General features: G+C 39.7%; 1 protein-coding gene across 2 annotated transcripts in view; it reads left to right on the top strand.

Moving 5' to 3' along the window:
• The first annotated feature begins 1,783 nt into the window (after positions 1-1,783).
• MYOM3 (myomesin 3) overlaps positions 1,784-14,972 on the top strand; it is a 29,312-nt gene continuing 16,123 nt past the window's right edge. For both annotated transcript variants that reach the window (XM_052811871.1, XM_052811872.1), the window contains exons 1-15: positions 1,784-1,876; positions 4,057-4,191; positions 4,344-4,418; positions 5,107-5,266; positions 5,518-5,675; positions 6,815-6,910; positions 7,546-7,634; positions 10,904-10,948; positions 11,164-11,304; positions 12,286-12,447; positions 12,731-12,872; positions 12,965-13,164; positions 13,489-13,542; positions 13,873-14,000; positions 14,628-14,811. In XM_052811871.1, coding sequence (XP_052667831.1) covers positions 4,085-4,191; positions 4,344-4,418; positions 5,107-5,266; positions 5,518-5,675; positions 6,815-6,910; positions 7,546-7,634; positions 10,904-10,948; positions 11,164-11,304; positions 12,286-12,447; positions 12,731-12,872; positions 12,965-13,164; positions 13,489-13,542; positions 13,873-14,000; positions 14,628-14,811 — 1,741 coding nt within the window. In that variant the 5' untranslated portion in view covers positions 1,784-1,876; positions 4,057-4,084. The remainder of the gene's footprint in view (positions 1,877-4,056; positions 4,192-4,343; positions 4,419-5,106; positions 5,267-5,517; positions 5,676-6,814; positions 6,911-7,545; positions 7,635-10,903; positions 10,949-11,163; positions 11,305-12,285; positions 12,448-12,730; positions 12,873-12,964; positions 13,165-13,488; positions 13,543-13,872; positions 14,001-14,627; positions 14,812-14,972) is intronic.

Genomic DNA, 14,972 nt, shown 5'->3' with positions numbered 1-14,972 from the left:
CAGAATAAAGCAGAGTTGAGGGGCAGCTCTGAAAGTATTAGGGGCTCTGATAAAATACACTTTATATCTTAGCTCTGGCATCACATTGGCCTAACGTTATTGCTGTTAGTGATGGGGAGGTATGATGTAGCAGAACTGCAGCAGCTGGATCACAGTGCTAAGCAGTGGCCTTACACTTGCTGGTTCAGAGGACTTAAAATGTCCATGTGTATCTTCTTTCTTCTCAGACTGAGATAATGAGAGCCGTGAGACATGATTTTAAGATATTTTTGTAAGAAAAAGGTGACAAAAGTGGTCAGCATCCATATGAGGAGAGAATAAGACTCTTCTTAAAACTTACAACAGGGGGCTGATATGACAAAGATGAATGAAATATTAATATTAAGCAGAACAGACAATAATTACTCATTACTTCTCATAATACAAAATTCAGGAAAGCACTCAAGTGGTCACGCAACTGTTCAAAACCAACGAACGAAAAGTGTTCCTTCACTTTGGCAGCTCAGCTTATACCAAAACATATTCTGTCATGCCTGCCCAGTAGTACCTGTTTATTGCTTTCTTAGGAATGTCTGAAACAGAGCCACTAAATAAAGTTCACATGCAGAAGTCCATGTAGTTCTAATGCTGATCCTTCTGGGTTTCATCTTTGTTTTATTTGGATGGTGAAGCAAACACAGGTTCTTGGAAATGGATCCTACTGATACGGGCAGGGTGACTCAAACTGTGCAAAATTTGATGGTGGAATTAATTTCCACAAGGCCTTGTGGAGGCCAGAATGAGAAAGTGTTCAAAAAGAAATTAAGCAATTTAACAGGGATAGGACTATTAGCAACAATAAAGCATTGTATCCAGCTCAGGAAAAGCTATGGGCCACTTTCAAGAGTCAGGACACTGGGCTGAACAGACCTTCAGCTTCATCCAGTACGGCAATTTTATGTTCTTATGTATCCTCTTCACAGAATTCTAGTGGCTATGAAAAGCCCACTACTGATGTGCTGACTCCTCAACTAAAAAAATGTAGCTGGAAAACATCTGGCTCACAAACTGGTATTGCAGCCTCAGAGCTTTGCTACTTTCAAACCTTCATTTCTCCTTCTGACACCACAAAAAATATCACCTGCTGCTCACATTGCTGGGAAGGGTTTATCCCAAATGCTGAAATTGCAAGCCTATCTCAAATAAATGGAAAAAGAGTAGTCTCTCTTCTTTTACCCTACCCAGACTCTTAGATACCACCATGGGCGGCTGGATATATAAGCTTACCTGCTATTGTGGCAGCAAGCCTTCGTTTGCCTGTAATAAGAAAGTATAATGGTTGCAGCCAAACAAAACATAAGAGCTGCTGCTAGCTCCTGATCTAATTATACACTGACATAATTTGGCTGGAGTTGGCATTCACTAAAGAGATGTCAAAGTAAATGATTTCACACTATTATGCAGCAATGGCAATGTTAACCCAGGGGAAATTCCTGGAGGAGATGAAAATATTCATAAGTCATTTTAGAAGTTTTGTGAGCTTCTATCCTAAATCAGCAGAGTATAATCCAATACTCTGATGCTTGAATTTCGGAGGCACCTGTCTTTCCTTATATAATTTGGCAAAGGCAATAATTTGCCCGATCTGAAAAAGGGTTAGTGATTAGTTGCCATTGCAGTAAACAGCTCCAACTGCGTAACCCCTGCATGGGTCTCCCCATTGTCATTGCGATGGCATGGTAGGATGCTATATTTAAGACTCCAGGATGGGCACTCAAACATGGGGAACATTCTTTTGGGGAGAGTCATTCTTAGTTGCCATCAACAGGGAGAAGGAAACGCTCCTTTGTCCCTTCTCTTTCATGAGGACAGGCGCTCTCACTGTAGTCTTCACAGGGTGAGTTTGGTTTATCTGTAAATAAACTACTGTTTATAGCAAGATTTTATAAGATCTTCATAGCAGCATCAGCTACTTTGTATGATCACTTTATTTGAATTGCACTTCAGAGATAGACTGTGGTTCATGATTGTATCTGCTCTAAAGTGTCATTACTGTTTTTCCAGTGTTGTTGTTATGAAAATACTGGTTTACTTCATGTTTTCTCACAAGAATCTATTCTGGTTTACTGGTCTGTTTAGAAAAAAATATATAATTGGATTGAAAAGTATAGGTTTAGCAGATCAGAACTCTATATCTTTACAATAAACACTAGATTATAAAGCACTGAAAATTTTCCAGGGAAAAATAAAAAACATTATATAGCAAAAATTAACCTGGATCGGTAATTATTCATGAAAATGGAAACAAAGATCTGATGCCCAGTAGTCATTCTGCAGCTGAAATAGTCCAGAAGAGAGTAGTACTCTATGAAACTACAAAGATATTTTTTCCATAAAAGCCTCTTTTATTTTCTCTTTCTTATACTTGCCAACATTTCTTTGTTTCTTCCAAAGTTAACGTCTACTGAGGGAGTATTATCATGATAATTCTGTATTTTCATTTGCATTTTGGGATATTTTGCATTTACCACAACAGCTCTGCTTTTCCATACAACTGTGCTTTTTCATGGACTGTTTTTTAAGAAATGTGTTTACATTAACAGAAAATTGTACTACTAGTAAAAGCTGAGGGGTTTGTATTTTTTATCGTTTTAGGATTAGAAAGCAGTAAAACTAAAATCCAGGTACAAAATTTGTCAAGGGAAAGTTTCGATAATGGAACATGAGCTAGGGAAAGACTTACAAGCATGTTTGAACAAATATTATTCAGCAACTGCTACGCTTCCAAAGCTGCTTTTATAAAGTAACCTAAGCTCTTAGAACTTGAAAATCCGAACAGTTTAAGGATTGTGCTGTACATTTCTGAACCAACTGCAGGACAGAATGATATAAGGAGGGATACACTTTAAAAATTTATTTTTGTTTAATGACCACTCATTAGTCAGTGCCTAAAAGCAACACTCTTATTCCCAGAGAAGAGGCTGCAGCGACAGCCTAGTTGTTTAGCAGCTAATGCAGGAGATGGATGGGAGCCAAGAGTGCTGATGTTTGTTCCCCATGTTTCACCTCTAGGAGAGGGATCTCTCTGGGAAGGCTTCTCTGATCAGTCTGGGCAAAATCATGCTGTTTACTGAACAACTCCTTTAAGGCTAACATTTTGAAGGATACTATGTTTTCTCCATGATTTATCAACCTTTTTCCAAGACCGAAGAAGAAACAACTGATTTCTCAGGATGCACTCAAAGGACTGGATAAAGCATTATCCTCTTAAAGTATTGAACTATAACTGTTCTCGTCAGCAGCCTAGATACGCAGATGGGAATACAGGCTGAAGAAGTGCTCTGATTCGGTAACAGCAACTGGAACTGGTTAGTTCCAGAAAATCCACTTGAATTCTCCAACTACCACAGACACCAAGTGATTTCTGCACAGCAGCCTGTGTGTTGGTTCAGCAGCATTGCCTTATCTAACCCCTGGCACATCAAGGCAGGGGCTGAGCATGGTGCGATCACAACCTCAGTGGCAGGTCACAGGCTATTTGGCATCATAGCTACCCCTGCAATATAGTTTCCAGACTAAAAATCTGCTTATTTTCTAAACTTTTCCTCTGTATCTCACCATCTGATGTTCCAAACCATATTTTGTCCCTAATCTTCCATGTCCCTCTGATCTCCCTTCTCATGATGCTCCTCATTTGTCTGCATGCTATATTGGGGGTCTGATCTAATGGAACTCCCTGGAAGAATATCCACCAGATTTAGAGTGTAAGATCAGTCCTAGGAAAGCAAAGATCAGTCCTAGGAAAACAAATCTACCTACAAAATGCTGCCTACTTACTGTTCTGTTACACCTTCAGCTGCCTTTAAAGACTTACCAATTTCTTCATCTCATTCAATTTTTCACAGGAGCATCACAAAACAAACCCCTTTCATAGTTTGAATGCCAGAAGATAGTATTATATGAATTTTCATTCACAGCCCTTGAACGTCAAAGCAAAACAAGGACTTAATGGTAACTTAAAGAGATTCTGTTAAGGAGTCTTATTTAAAAGCCACTTTATGTTTTATTCTATTCCAGCAAGAAAGTTCATTTTTGACTTCCCAGCATGGGAACCCGAACCTTCTTCCACCACAGAGAGGAGGAGCAAAAGGAGGAGAGGCAACAGAGCTTGCAAATGACCTCCACAACTAGAAAGAAAAAGTTCAAAACCAGGTAAGCCACAGAGTTAGGGATAGGCCGAGTAAATCAGGTCCAGACAGGACTTTCTACACTCGGCACTGAACATTCACAGATTTGTTGAATTTTGAGTTTATGAAACTATGGAACCTTATCTGGATTCTTTTATGTGCGTCTGCCTCTGGAAGTGAGGAAGAAGAGACTTTCAGCCTTTCAGACTTATCGATAGCATCTGCCCTTGCCTTGACCTCCGAAATACCACAGTAAGTCAGAAATCATTATAACTCAAATACAACCATTGTATGCAACATCACCTCTGTATAGAGGGGTCACAGTTTCGAACTCATTTTGTCGGAAGCAAAAAGAGCAAGTTCAATCAAGAGGTTCTTCCTTTAAAAAGAAAAACACCAGCCCTCAGCTAAAATGCAGGAAACAAAACTGTATCGCCTTGGTACATGTGATAATGAGTAATATTGCCCTGCTCACAAGCAAGGGCTTAAGAGAAACCAGATTTCATAGGAATAAATGGAAAATGGAGTCAGATTAATAAATTAATGGTAACAGATGGAATTTCCCCTCTTTCCTAGAAAATCTTGGCAATCCTGCTGTCCATCCTTCTGTGGTAGCTGAACAACCTAAGTAGTTAGCAACATCCCTCCTTCCTTTAATCCTTCTCCCAGTTCCCTGCCAGGAATTAAAAGTGGTCAGATAGTGGGTCCCCTTCTTGTGCCATTAAAGTATTATCTCTCATGGTAGTACTGCTGGTTCCTATAAGGCAAAACTGCCTGACATTCACACCCATACTTACTGCATGCAAGCTGATGTTTCTGTCCTTAACACTTACTATGATTTAACCAAAAATGTGTGCTATAAAACAACAACAAAAAAGACCAAAACAAAATAAAAAGCATTATCCTAACTTCTGTTGGCTTTTATCATCCTGTGTTCCAGGGATTACAAGATAAGACGAGAAGCTGCCATCCTAGAGCTAGAACAGAGGGGGCAAAAGAGAATTCTGTTTGGGAATGACATGGAAAAGTTGGAAGAGGAGGTTATTCGGATCTGCAGACTGCTGCGTGTCAGAGCTGACCGCAGGGCCCTTCGGAGGAAGGTCAGATCAGACATCTCTATTGGTTGCAGAAGTGCCAACAGGATTAAAATTGCCAAGACTAACTAGCATTCTGGAGAGGATACTAAACCTAATCAGGCGTTAGGACAACCTCAAAACCATTAGAAATAAGGACAATGCCTTGTACTCCTGCCACTGAAGCATTATCACACATGTCCCTTTTGTAAAAGAATTTGTGTAATTAGAACATAATCCCTTTCTATTGCCTTTATTTAGACTATCCTTGTCTGTAGGCTGTAGAAAAGGCACGTGCAGAGAAGGAATATATTGAGCTGCGTTCTGGGCGACCACCTATGTTCTGGATCCCCCTCAGAGTACATGCAGTCTGGGAAAAGATGGAAGTGAAGCTGGCATGTACAGTCCTGGCTTCCCCACCGCCGCAGGTTACTTGGTATGTCTGTTGACAGCAATGACTCATGCTGCCCAGGTGACTAACAGTCTGTGTGCGTTTCAGGAAGCAACCAGAGGAGTAACATCTGTGTACTGCTAGAAAGAAGGAAGGGAGAGCTTCAGAAATTACAGAAAACACTTTCAATTCTCAGGTTCCACTGTTAGGACCAGTAAAGACATTAAGTATTCAGTGGGCCGTGGAGGCAGTGGACAGTCCTACAGGGCTCCTTCTGTGATAGGACTGATATTCATGTAGATTTCCCTGCTTCCCTTGGTGCTGTCCTCCGTCCTGCAGGCAAACTTGGGATTTAAGTCTTGGAAACCAGAATCTATTGCCAGCACTAAATCACCACACACATACACACCATCAAGGCTTGGCTACCCTGGATACCATGCAAGTTTTAGCATTAAACTGCTTTCACTTCTACAATTTGTAAAATACAAACCAACTCTTTCATTTACTCAGCTTTGCGTATTTACCAAACGACAGGAGAGGAAATGTTACATACTGGGCCTGACTGCAGCATTTACCATTAATGACAGAGGGACAGAAATAAATGAAAGATCACCTCAGAAAACAATTTGCAGTGTGTACTTTGATCAGTTTGTTAAAGGGATTGACCATTCCTCCCATGGAAGGTTTGAAGTATGCAAACATTTGGATTACTAATGACTTTGTAGGCAGTTAACTCTGCTACTGTCAGAGCTCCTGATGTCCTGTGTCCTTCCAGAACAACCTCTTTGAATTATTCAAAGAGCAAAGAGAATATGAACCTCCCACAGACTCCCAGTGAACACAAAGAAGCAAGAGACATCTGCTCAAACTCCCTCACACAAGCTGCAAAGCAGGGAGCGTAAACTGAGGAGGAAGCAACAAGCCAACACTAAGCTGCCTGTAGGCAGTCTGCAAGCAGCCCTAGGGAAGGAGCACACATAGGACTACGGGAGGGGATCTAGGTTAGCTGCAAGGCTGTTTTGGATTGATGTGGGAGACCTGTAAAAGAGTGAATTGTGTCTACTCCTCTTTTCTGTTGTGCCTCTGTTGTGTTTGACATGGTTAATTTTAAAATAAAGTGTTAATTTTACCAGTCAATTTCTTCATCCTTTCCTAAGCAGCATGTTTCCTTTGTGTTCAACTAGGTATAAAAATGGAGTCCGTATTGATCCTCGCTTAGCCCCAGCAGGAAAATACAAAATAAAAAACAAGTTTGGGATGCTGACCCTGCACATCAGCAGGTAATGTATGTGCACTTGTCTGAGTTGTTTTTTCAGTTGAGTAAGACCTGCTCTCCTGAAACTCCCAGTTGTGTATGCTAAACAAAAAAAGATAATTCTTCTGGAATCTGACCCTGCTTGACTTTAGCGTGTAGTGTCTGAGCTAAACCTTTGCCATTAGGAAGCAATCTCAACAGCAGTTCATGAGGTTTAAAAAAATCTTAAAAAAAATTGAGAGCCTTATTTATCTTTGCTGCTCTTTCTAGCCATGGCCTTTTCTCATTCAGGGTAAAGCCATGCATATTAACAGCGCTTTACAAGCAGACATACCAAATCAATGTAATCAGAATGACATTAGTTCAACTCTGTGAATTATACATGTGATAAAGATACATGCATAGCTTCAGTGCAACCAAGTGTTCCACCGGGCTTTTGCTTGTTCATTACTTGAAATGTTTTGCTTCTGGGTACCAAGAGAAAAAATTGACCATTAAGTATAAGAAATCCTTGTAATTGAAAGGAAAAGTAGGTTCTTGATGAAAAGCAAGTATCTACTTCTAACTTCTGGGATTAAAGGGGAACCCCTTTGAATTTGTCTTGTGAAGTATGAAGAAAAACTGAAAGCTAAAAAGGAGGGGAAATGTTTTTTTTTCCAGATGCTCCATGGAAGATTCTGCTGAATACAGTGTTGAAGTTAAGAATCAATACGGCGAGGCTTACTCATTTGCTACAGTGCTTGTCAGGAGTAAGTAGAAAATGTTCCTTTGGTTTTAATTTTCAAATTCTTTATATTCTTCAAAATATTTTCAATGCTATACATTATATCATAGGAACATACAAGCACTCTGGAAAAACAGAGAAAGAAGTGAGCACTCTCTTAATAGGAGAGAATTTCTCTCAGTTATTAGTGAGGAGAAAGCACAACTGGCTAAAATGATCCTTAGCTACCACCAACCAATATGTATATAGCTGATATAATGGCTTCTCTTTCTCAGTCACTTCTGGACTCAGGCAAAATCTTTCAGATTCCATACGGACACAGCTGTCTTTCCACTGTGCTAAAATTGTACTAAATTTAGGTACTTATTTCTTCTGGACTGATACGAAACAGCCATACAGTTAAATACATAACAGGCTTAGAAGGAGTCTGCTGCATTTCTAAAGATAAGCAAGAAATTGGTTAACAAGTACTGTGGCTTTCAAAGGGATCTCTCAGTGCGATATTGCATAGAATACCATATTTCTCTCTCAAATCAGTAACTATCAAGAGCAAATACAAGATTTTTTCTTTAGTCTGTCCTGTTCTTAAAATAACTGGTGTAGACTCCATAGATACACATTCTGCACAAGCCAAGTCCAGACATATGGTGAAGGAAGTAAACTACCAGTACTTAAAAAGGGAAATTATATTGAGCTTTAAGAAATATGCAGTGCAGTCTCATAGGATCATAGTTTAGCTGTTCACATTTCATATATATCTATACACATACACATATATATATAAAATAACAATTTTATCATAAAAAGCCTGAACAGAATAGACCTACAGAACTGTAGACAACTAAACGCTTCAGTGGGACTGACAGAGTCCAGGGTGTTATTCAAACAGTAACAGATGAATAGGAAGGGAACAGGTTTGCTTTGGACATCTTACTGGTCATGAAGAGATGGGTTTCTTCAACTGATTGAACTGCAAAGCCAGTTTGAACTATTTTTCAGACAGAAGAGGTCTTCTTTGGTTAGATAGTATATTTCTTGTTAGTGTTTTAATATAGTCTTGGCTCTGTCGTGGGTTATGTTATTATCATACTTATTCTTTGCATGCCATATTCCGATCACATCTGAATACCGTTTGGGGATACATATGCATACAGAAGAATGTGAATCCAGAATTGTAATAGAAGTGTATTGTTTATGATATCTTTCAGATCCTTTAATTAAACAGTGTCAAAATTCAGCATATCTGGAAATATGCAGCACACATTTACCAATTCTAAAGCGACATGTAAAATAGCCCAGAAAACATTCATTTGCCAACCTTCCCAGATTCCTAAATTCCCCTCACCCTAATGCAGAAATACAGAAAAAGTTACCAGCTGTGCAATGCTTCTCTTCTATAAAGGTTCTTATAGTATGTCCAGAACTCAGGAACTGGGCCTTTGCCATAAAGCAGAAGCAGCTGTCTGAAAAAAAAATCCATGGCAATAATCACATACTCCTCCCAATTCCCGCCAGAAACTTTAGGATCAGAGCAGGCATGATGATAGAATAAGGGCTGTGGTCTATCACAGAAAGCCTTGGATGAGACTGCTCTCTTCACCTCTAAGTGCCTGATTAAACTGTCCTTCATCAGGTCTAATCAGCATTTCAAACAGCTTGCAAACATTGTCCCTTGTGATTGCGGGTGAGAGGCCCACACTGTTCCTTCTCCCTTGACCCTGTCTAATGCCATCCCAGTAACATGATTCTTCCTTTTGCTATTTGCATTTAACATTCTGAAAATAGAGACTACACCAAGGCCTTAATCCTGCCTCCACTGGAAACATTCCTCATCCCCCAGGCAGGCCGATGGCATCTCTTCTCCTGGCCCCATGCTGTCTGGAATGCCCTTGATGCAAGGGGAGGGTCTCCGGGATCTGTGGTTCCTACAGCAGAAGTTGACTTTCCCTAAAGACATCACTATGGGTCTCACAGGACCTGGGATGAGGCTGTGCTTTACCTCTTGTGCTTTCTATTTCTTTCCTCTACAGCTGTTAACACTCAGTCCTCATCTTTTGCTTATGAGTGAGCTCAGTTACTGCCAAGCTTAATTCATTATAAAAATAGGCATTATTTTATGTACATTTCTTGCGACTTATAAAAATATGAAAGGAAAGTATCTCAATTTCATCCTGTGTTAAGTGCATCAGTTCTTAGATTTCAGCTCCAAATAATTTCATTTTGTGCTGTGATGCCAGCAGTTCTCACAGGCTAGATCAGGTGAAGCGGGCCAGTATTCACGTATGATGCCTCCAAAGGACCCACAGCTGTTGAAACAAGTGATTTGGTAGGGGACACGCTTCCCTCAGCTCCAGGAATTACCTCAGCGTCTCAGGACAGATATCCTTTCTTTTGGTTAAAGCTTGAAGTCCCAGTCACTGGTAGTCTTCGATAATGCCACATTATCCCCTGGGAATGCTGTTTAAACCCAGAGGTTTGGCCAAATTCCACTTTCGGTAATGTTTATGACACCAACACTTTTTTCTTTCCTTTTCCATGCTGTATGTGGCAATGAGTAGCTGTCATGCTCTATCTCCAAACAGGGACATAATTGACGCATTTCAGTTATGGGTGATCCTAGATTGCCACGCTTCTAATTTGGACAGTACCATATCGGTACACTTATATGACAAAAGTTGTAGCTCCCTGTATGCATGCTTTTATTCAGCATAACTTTCCTAGTGCAGCTTAAAAAGACAGAAGCCAAACTGAAAAAAAACCCTCCTTAGCTAAAAGTAACTGTGTGCACATGAGCATTTAAGGCAGTATTACTGAGAATCACAGAATCATAGAATCGTTTAGGTTGAAAAAGACCTTTAAGACCATCAAGTCCAACTGTTAACCCAGCACTGCTAAGTCCACCACTAAATCATGTCCCTAAGTGCCACATCTATGTGTCTTTTAAGTATCTCCAGGGATGGTGACTCAACCACTTCCCTGGGCAGCCTGTTCCAATGCTTGACAACCCTTTTGGTGAAGAAATTTCTCCTAATATCCAATCTAACTACTTATCTAACTACTTATACTAGTATAGTCATAAGAACAATTTCCTATGCAGACACATCCTCAGTTGTTTGTGAAGGTCATCAGCTGCCAAATGAATTAATGTTTTACCACATGGTGACACTTTGAAGGTTCACATTAAGAGCTGGTTTGAGGGAAAGACATAGTTTGCTGAGTATCATTGTATGTTTTTGAGGGGAAGATAAACACTGGCATGAGATTTGCTAAATGTATTTTCTTCTTGCCTTATAGAATATTATGGAATGGAGTCGGGATTTGATTCAGAAATATACAGAAGTGAGTCGATAATTGTTATTATTATTTATTTTATTTTTATAGCCTGAAGCGATTTGATTCTTTTTTTGTGAGCTATAGCTTTTCATATTAGTTTGACTGCACGTGAAAAGTGCAAGGCTTAAGAACCACTCTAAATATATGATAATAAAAATACTACAAGGAGGAAGGCTCTGGGAATTCTTTTTATCATGCTGACTTTTACTCTTATTTCATAGGATCCCTTATGGCCAGAGAGGCAGATTTTGCTTTTCCACTGAAACCCTTATTTTCAAGAGAAAAGGAGCCTTTCACCCTCTCCTGTTACTTCTCTTCTGATTTACTTGAACACCAACGAGACATTACCTGGTTCAGAGATGGTTTGTATGCAACAGCTAAGTTTATATACATATAACTACATGAATATACCATTTGAATTCATAGCAGTGATCTAATGTTCACAGAAGAGAATTAGAACTGAGGATTCTTGAGCTGCTCTCAGCTCTTCTCAAGCTACAGATGTTATTATTTAATTTGTATGTTTTCCTCATTTGTAAAAGGATGATACCACTAAAATGTTTTGGAGGTAATGACATTTCTGCTCGTAGGAATAGTTTAAGAGCCTTAGTTCTATGCAGTGAAAGTGCCAAGCATTTGAAAAGCCAGTGGTTCTCTAGTGAAAAAAAACTTTTGGATATTCTGTGTTGTTCTGCTGGCAATCAAGGATGTTGTGTTTAGCCAAACTGGTAATCTTTCTGTGCTATTAAGTTTTGGAAAGCAGAAGCAACGCAGTAAGACTGCTCTTGCCATTCCAGCTCTTCTGCCAGAATCAGCTGTGAAAATAGTAGGACCTACTGAGTCTTAGTGATTTGAGGAGAATTTGGGTAGACTTTGTATCTCAGACCTGATAAATATACACAAAGTGTACAGTATGCACCATTCCATTTTCTTGGTTTTGAGCACCACTTGGACAAAAGATCCTGCATGCTGAGTAGTAATGTATCCTCAGTTAGAACTGGCACAATATTTGGCAGACTTCAGAGCATCCTGTTACCTGGTGTGAGGAGTATACTTTACTCACTAATTCATCCAAATTTATTACTCTTTTTCGCTTAGACCACAAGCTCTTCAGGACAAGGACCATGCTTTTTGCTCTGCATTTGTGTACAAAGGGAACAGAGAGGCATACCAACAAAGTAGGATCAGAGTCCATGACTATAAATCGGAGGCATAATAATAATATCAGGAGTGTCTTACAGATCCCTCATCTTGCTCTTTGTTTTTTTCTGTATTTGGAAGTATGTCACTCCTCACTCAACCAGTTCAGCTGGAGTTCCTTTACCCCTTCTCATGCTTCACAGGTGAGTTGCTGCAGAACTCAGAATGTCGGGAACTAAAGTACCAAGACCGGGAGGCTTCTCTGACCGTGTCATGTGCTTACAAAGAAGATGAGGGATTCTACACTATCCGTGTCCCCTCACTGGATGGATATAAAGAGCAGACCACTTATGTGTTTGTTAAAGGTATAAGCAGGATTCTATCCTACTTAGAATAAAAGCTCCTTTCCTAATACCTTGGCATAAAGGAATTCACAACCCCATACACAAGAAAATATCTCCCAATTTTGTGCATGGATACAATTATCAAAATGTCCAAATCTTATATTCAGTAGTGATTTAGGTATTAGAAAATATGACTTGTATTACTGGGATGTAGGCCCTTAGACACTTAAAATTAAGCTATTGAATGAAAATTTTGGTACAGAGAAGAAAAAAACGTAACCACTATGACTTGGTGTTTCTACAGATGCTGCAGCAGAAACAGCTGGTGCACCTGGATCCCCACTCAACCTGAAATGCCATGATGTGAATAAAGACTGCTTGATTCTTTCTTGGGTAGCGCCCAGTGATAATGGAGGAAGTCCGATCCTGGGATACTATATTGAAAGGTCTGTATGTTAATCATTTTTCAGCAAAAAAAGCTCATGATCATGTTGTGGAAAAACCACGAAGGAACTCCATGGGCTGTGTTTCATTTCAGGTGTGTTGCTGGGTCAGAGGATTGGGTCCCATGCAATGACAAGCCTGTGAAAACCTGCAGATACCCTGTCTTGGGTCTTGCTGAAGGACAGACATACCAGTTCCGAGTAAAGGCTGTCAATAAAGAGGGCATCAGTCATCCTTCAAAAACCAGTGATCCAGTTACAACATATGACCCCAGCAAGGACAAGAGAGTGACAGGTTTGTACTAGAAACAGGAAAATTCGCTCCTTAAGTACAACGCAAGGCTGCAGATATAACTGAATGCAGTTTGTCCAGATTCCCCCCGTTCTCACAAATATCATTGCAACATACTGCCATACTGTGCCTTTGCTGAACCCACCTTAGTACTACTATTCTGAGCAGAAAAGGATCAAAATACCAGTTACGACATTTCACTGTATGTGTAATGAAATGTATATAATTATGCATATAACCAAATGACACAGTCCTGGGCTCTGTCTTTCTTGATAAGCCCCAAGCATCTTCTCTTAGTGGATAACATTGCCCTGTTTGACATTACAGTTATTCCATATGACGAAGGCAGGATGATAGAAATTTTCAAGGATGACCTGGAAGGTAAGTTCAAATTTATACTGAGCCATTCTCTCAGAGTGGAATGATTGTTCTACAACAATGAGATCTGTAATAACATGACTCTGGAGAAAACACTCTTAGGAAAATATATGGTGAAACATCATTGTAAGCTGCACAAGGATCAGAAACTATCCTAAACAGCACAGCCTTTTATAATAATCTTGGTTTGCCTCTATGTCCCCAAAGGGTTTAAGTCTCCTCCTTTACATTGAAGAATATTACTTTATAGTGGGAAAACATAATCCATTGTAAAAGAACTTTTTGTCCTTGCCAAGTTATAACTAAAGCATAGCTTATTCTGACTTCCCATAGGACATATTAAAATTCCCTTGCCACCCACTAATGTTCATGCAAGTGAGGTCAGAGAAGATTATGTGGCTTTGGCCTGGGATGAACCAGATCCAAGAGGCAGAGAGCCCCTGAATTATTATGTGGAAAAGGTAAGAAAATAATATCACATAGAAGGGAAATGTCAGAACAGAATAATTTATTTCTCAGATGGTTTATACGACAGGCAAGGTTATTTACTGCGTTGATAACTGGAGAACTACAGCCTCAAAAATTGCTTGCTCAGCCTCTTTCCAGCTCCACAGTTTACTTGAGCTATGATCCTGACTCTTAACACCAACTCAAGTAGTAACGATTAACAAAGAATAAACAAGTAAGTTTTACACCAGAGAAATGTAGCAGAGTTTTAACAGGAAGACTGTTCCTGCCCTATGGGCCCTTAAGTGTGGAAAAGCTGTGAAGAACTGCACAATAGTTCACCTTCCCATTCCCCACTAATCATTTTGCTGGTTAATTAGTATCTTCTACGGATCTCCTTTCATACATACTCATTTCCCACCTGCTGTACCATTTCTGGTGCAAAGGGGCCCTCTGTTGCCAAGGAACAGTTTGGGTATATCAACAAGAAATACATCATTTACATTTTTGATTGGGTTTTTGTTTGGGTCTGTTTTTTTTTTTAAACTACTTTCCTGTAAAGATCAGCTTTGTTATTGCTCAGGAGGGTTTTAAGCTTGAGTTACAACATGAGTTGTAAATCATCACCTTTTTCGTTACAGCTGATTGTAGGCAGCAACTCCTGGCAAATGGTTAATCTGGATATGCCAGTTAATTCCCCAAGATTTGCACTCTTTGATCTTGTTAAAGGAAAATCATACTGTTTCCGCGTGCGATCTGCTAACAAGTATGGAATCAGTGAGCCATCCCTGCCCACTGAGCCTGTAACTGCTGGAGGAAAACTGGGTAATTATTTCATTAATATGCTCTACACTAATTATATGGAAAAGGAGATGTACTATGAAAGTAACGTGTGGGTTCCCCTGCCCCTCCTTTCCTTTAAACTTCATGGTATATGATTACACAGCAGTTGTTTTGATATCAGGAAATCTCTTAAAGCCTTAAAT

This window comes from Harpia harpyja, chromosome 16, assembly GCF_026419915.1.
Source record: "Harpia harpyja isolate bHarHar1 chromosome 16, bHarHar1 primary haplotype, whole genome shotgun sequence".
In the NCBI taxonomy this organism is placed as follows: Eukaryota; Metazoa; Chordata; class Aves; order Accipitriformes; family Accipitridae; genus Harpia; species Harpia harpyja.
The sequence above is the reverse complement of the archived record's forward strand: the minus strand, read 5'-3'. Positions and strand labels throughout refer to the sequence as shown.